Raw genomic sequence first — 5000 nt, 5'->3', positions numbered from 1 at the left:
GAGTTTCCCGGGAGGAAAAAAAGGAAAAAAAGGAACTTGAGGAAAATAAATATATCATTTTGCACAAACAATCTCAAAAGAATACTGTAAAGCTCCCGACAGGCCTGCAACCGCACGCCGTCCGTCGCCGGGCACGCAGTCATTGTGGACTACGGCCGCTGAGCGTTGGCGGTCTTAGTGGGCAGTCTGGCCGCTCTAGGCACCGCCGCGGCTTACGATAGAAGGGGGGGGAGGTTATTGGTAATCTTCTGCGCAGACTGTCTGAGCAGGCGTGAGTCGATCTTTGTACTCTGCGCGGCCAAATCCGCGGCGCTGCCTCCTCAGCCCCTCTTACAGGGGTTGCCGCAGGCTGCTGGCGGTCCCGGTACACAGGTGTCGGTGGAGCTATGAGGGGGGAAGGAAAAGAAATGGAAGCAGTGGGAGGAGCTGGGGGTATCTGGCAACTGCCCAACCCCCCCTCGCCCGCTGCAGGCTGCTGGAAGACTTCCCCGAGGGCACCTGCGGAGCACCTGCGGAGCACCTGCGGAGCACGAGCCAGCGCACCGCAGCACGCTACGAGGTCTCTCTAGCGGTCTCTTTTCGGGCGGCGGGGGCGAGGAAGCGTTCTTCTGCGCAGGCGGCGCGGGTGGTCGTGAGTCGGTCTTCTCGACCTGCGCGGCCAAACCCGTGGCGCCGCCCCACAAGCGCCCCTCGATGGGGTCGCCACGGGCTGCTGGCAGCCCCGGTACGCAGGTGTCGGTGGAGCTATGAGAGGGGGAAAAAAAAATGTGGGAAGCGCGAGCGACTCTGCATTGTCCCCCCGCCTCAGGCGCTGCGCAGCGAACACAGCACTCGGGATGGGCGGCCCAGCTGACCTGGGCACCCGTCCTGGGCGCAGAGCAGGCACCTGTGGGACCTCTTCAGCGGTCGCATGCGACCGCTGGCGGGCGCCCGTGGCGGCGAGAGTTTCTCTGCGCAGGCGGCGCGGGCGGTCGTGAGTCGGTTTTCTCGACCTGCGCGGCCAAACCCGCGGCGCCGCCCCACAAGCGCCCCTCGATGGGGTCGCCGCGGGTTGTTGGCAGCCCCGGTACGCAGGTGTCGGTGGAGCTATGAGAGGGAGGGAAAAAAAAAAAAAAAAAAAAAACATGCGGGAAGCGCGAGCGACTCTGCATTGTCCCCCCCCGCCTCAGGCGCTGCGCGGCGGACACAGCACTCAGGATGGGCTGCCCGGTTTACCTGGGCACCCGTCCTGGGCGAAGCCCATAAAACACGTTCCATATTCAATTAAAGGACTGCTTTCGGCGTCGAGGGAGGCTCGCTTTATAAGGCTAGAGCCCCGGGCGTACGGGACTGTCCGATGCCCTGGAGCGGTGGCGCTCGTTCGTCCACTCAACCAGGATGCCGGATGGCGCGGGGGGGGCATATCCCCCCTCCGCGCCGCCGTCGGGCTACTGCTTTCGCTTGGCATTGCGGCCAGGCAGGCAGAAGCAACAGGAGATACCCTCTCGCCGGGAACGCTGCATCAGCTGCACCGGCGGGCCGTGGCCTCCTCCTTGGGCGGTTAGGTGGCACGCCCGCGGCTCGTCCGCGGGGCAGTGTAGGCCGTGCCGCTCTTGGGAACTCTGTGGGGGAAGATGGATGCCGCCTGGCGGATCGCCCTGGCCTCGCCGGGGCGCTCTGTCAGCGCGGCAGGTCAGCTAATCGCTTCTCCGCCGTGGACAACCCGCCGCGCTCTTGCGGGGGGGGGGAGTGCACTGCGCGGCGATTGCTGCCTGTGGGATCTGGCGCGGGCCTGCTTGCGTGCTGGGGACGCTCGCGGCGCCCGAAGCCTGGTCAGTGAATCGCTTCTCCGCTAGCCGCACCCTGCGTGCGGCGACACGGCCGCTCTGGGAAACCCGCCGCGATCTCGCGGGGGGGAGTACGTTGCGCGACGATAGCTACCTGGTTGATTCTGCCAGTAGTCATATGCTTGTCTCAAAGATTAAGCCATGCATGTCTAAGTATAAGCAATTATACAGCGAAACTGCGAATGGCTCATTAAATCAGTTATCGTCTATTTGATAGTACCTTACTACTTGGATAACCGTGGTAATTCTAGAGCTAATACATGCTGAAAACCCCGACTTCGGAAGGGATGTATTTATTAGATTAAAAACCAATGCCCTCCGGGGCTCACTGGTGATTCATAATAACTGCTCGAATCGCACGGCCTTGCGCCGGCGATGGTTCATTCAAATCTCTGCCCTATCAACTTTCGACGGCTGGGTCTTGGCCAGCCATGGTGACAACGGGTAACGGAGGGTTAGGGCTCGACCCCGGAGAAGGAGCCTGAGAAACGGCTACTACATCCAAGGAAGGCAGCAGGCGCGCAAATTACCCAATCCCGACTCGGGGAGGTAGTGACAATAAATACTGATACAGGGCTCTTTTGGGTCTTGTAATTGGAATGAGTACAATTTAATTCCCTTAACGAGGAACAATTGGAGGGCAAGTCTGGTGCCAGCAGCCGCGGTAATTCCAGCTCCAATAGCGTATATTAAAGTTGTTGCAGTTAAAAAGCTCGTAGTTGAACCTTGGGCCTGGCTGGCCGGTCCGCCTCACCGCGTGCACTGGTCCGGCCGGGCCTTTCCCTCTGGGGAGCCGCATGCCCTTCACTGGGCGTGTCGGGGAACCAGGACTTTTACTTTGAAAAAATTAGAGTGTTCAAAGCAGGCTTATGCTCGGATACATTAGCATGGAATAATAGAATAGGACGTGTGGTTCTATTTTGTTGGTTTCTAGGACCGCCGTAATGATTAATAGGGACAGTCGGGGGCATCAGTATTCAGTTGTCAGAGGTGAAATTCTTGGATCTACTGAAGACTAACTACTGCGAAAGCATTTGCCAAGGATGTTTTCATTAATCAGGAACGAAAGTTAGGGGATCGAAGACGATCAGATACCGTCGTAGTCTTAACCATAAACTATGCCGACTAGGGATCGGACGGTGTTATTTTTTGACCCGTTCGGCACCTTACACGAAAGTACAAGTTTCTGGGTTCTGGGGGGAGTATGGTCGCAAGGCTGAAACTTAAAGAAATTGACGGAAGGGCACCACCAGGGGTGGAGCCTGCGGCTTAATTTGACTCAACACGGGGAAACTCACCAGGTCCAGACACGATGAGGATTGACAGATTGAGAGCTCTTTCTTGATTTCGTGGGTGGTGGTGCATGGCCGTTCTTAGTTGGTGGAGTGATTTGTCTGCCTAATCGCGATAACGAACGAGACCTTAACCTGCTAAATAGCCCGCGTTGCTCTGGCAGCGCGCTGGCTTCTTAGAGGGACTATCGGCTCAAGCCGATGGAAGTTTGAGGCAATAACAGGTCTGTGATGCCCTTAGATGTTCTGGGCCGCACGCGCGTTACACTGACAGAGCCAGCGAGTTCTTCCTTGGCCGAAAGGCCTGGGTAATCTTGTGAAACTCTGTCGTGCTGGGGATAGAGCATTGCAATTATTGCTCTTCAACGAGGAATCCCTAGTAAGCGCAAGTCATCAACTTGCGTTGATTACGTCCCTGCCCTTTGTACACACCGCCCGTCGCTACTACCGATTGAATGGCTCAGTGAGGCTTTCGGACTGGCCCAGGGGGGCGGGCAACCGCCCCCCCGGGCCGGAAAGTTATCCAAACTCGGTCATTTAGAGGAAGTAAAAGTCGTAACAAGGTCTCCGTTGGTGAACCAGCGGAGGGATCATTAGCGAGTTCACAGTTGACTCCCAACCCGTGCAAACCTTACCGCATCCTTTCTGAGAGAGAGCGCCCGTTGCTTCCTGCCGGGCGGCGTGCCCTCCTCCCCCCCCCTCTGCGGGGTGGGGGTGGTTGGACGGGCGCCCGCCCGCCGGGGGTGCGGCGCGGCCGCTCCCTCTCGCCGCGAACCTTCTTTGCAGTATAATTGTATCGTCTGAGCAAAACCACAGAATCGTTAAAACTTTCAACAACGGATCTCTTGGTTCTGGCATCGATGAAGAACGCAGCGAACTGCGATAAGTAATGCGAATTGCAGAATTCAGCGAGCCATCGAATCTTTGAACGCACATTGCGCCCGCCAGCATTCTGGCGGGCATGCCTGTCCGAGCGTCATTTCCTCCCTCACGCAGCGCGCCTGCGTGGTGTTGGGGCGTTCTGCGGCCAGGCCTGCGCCCAGTGCAGGCCGCCGCAGCCCCCGAAAGCCAGTGGCGGGCCGGCAGCGGGCTCCGAGCGCAGTAAGCATCACGCCCTCGCTCTGGACGCTCCCGCCTGCGCCCTGCCCCACAGACCGGCAGACGCGAGTCTGCCTCCTTCTCAAGGTTGACCTCGGATCAGGTAGGACTACCCGCTGAACTTAAGCATATCAATAAGCGGAGGAAAAGAAACCAACAGGGATTGCCCCAGTAACGGCGAGTGAAGCGGCAACAGCTCAGATTTGGAATCTGGCCCCCAGGGCCCGAGTTGTAATCTGGAGAGGATGCTTCTGGCGCGGCGCCTTCCGAGTTCCCTGGAACGGGACGCCGGAGAGGGTGAGAGCCCCGTACGGTTGGACGCCTAGCCTTTGTGAAGCTCCTTCGACGAGTCGAGTAGTTTTGGGAATGCTGCTCAAAATGGGAGGTAAAATTTCTTCTAAAGCTAAATACCGGCCAGAGACCGATAGCGCACAAGTAGAGTGATCGAAAGATGAAAAGCACTTTGAAAAGAGGGTCAAACAGTACGTGAAATTGTTGAAAGGGAAGCGCCCGTGGCCAGACTTGTGCCCCGCGGACCACCCGGCGCCCTCAGCGCCGGTGCACTCCGCGGGGCGCAGGCCAGCATCGGTTTTCCTAGGGGGATAAAGGCGGCGGGAACGTGGCTCCCTCGGGAGTGTTATAGCCCGCCGCGCCATGCCCCTGGGGGGACCGAGGACCGCGCTTCGGCAAGGATGCTGGCGTAATGGCCACCGGCGACCCGTCTTGAAACACGGACCAAGGAGTCAAGCATTGGGGCGAGTGTCTGGGTGTTAAACCCGCACGC

The 5000-nt window shown here is 58.7% G+C and overlaps 2 protein-coding genes across 2 annotated transcripts; both read left to right on the top strand.

The window, feature by feature from the left end:
* Positions 1–407: 407 nt before the first annotated feature.
* CMQ_5626 (uncharacterized protein) lies at positions 408–1544 on the top strand (the record flags this gene model as incomplete). The annotated part of the gene is made up of 4 exons (XM_014313213.1): positions 408–432; positions 494–724; positions 809–1066; positions 1270–1544. The coding sequence occupies 4 exons, from the start codon at positions 408–410 to the stop codon at positions 1542–1544; spliced, it is 789 nt and encodes a 262-aa protein (XP_014168688.1).
* Positions 1545–1613: 69 nt separating this feature from the next.
* CMQ_5555 (uncharacterized protein) lies at positions 1614–1835 on the top strand (the record flags this gene model as incomplete). The annotated part of the gene is made up of 1 exon (XM_014313142.1): positions 1614–1835. One exon carries the CDS (start codon positions 1614–1616, stop codon positions 1833–1835), a length of 222 nt encoding a protein of 73 aa, XP_014168617.1.
* Positions 1836–5000: the final 3165 nt, after the last annotated feature.

The sequence above is a fragment of the Grosmannia clavigera genome (assembly GCF_000143105.1).
Source record: "Grosmannia clavigera kw1407 unplaced genomic scaffold GCSC_89, whole genome shotgun sequence".
NCBI lineage: Eukaryota > Fungi > Ascomycota > Sordariomycetes > Ophiostomatales > Ophiostomataceae > Leptographium > Leptographium clavigerum.
This window is presented reverse-complemented; position numbering and strand designations above follow the sequence as displayed.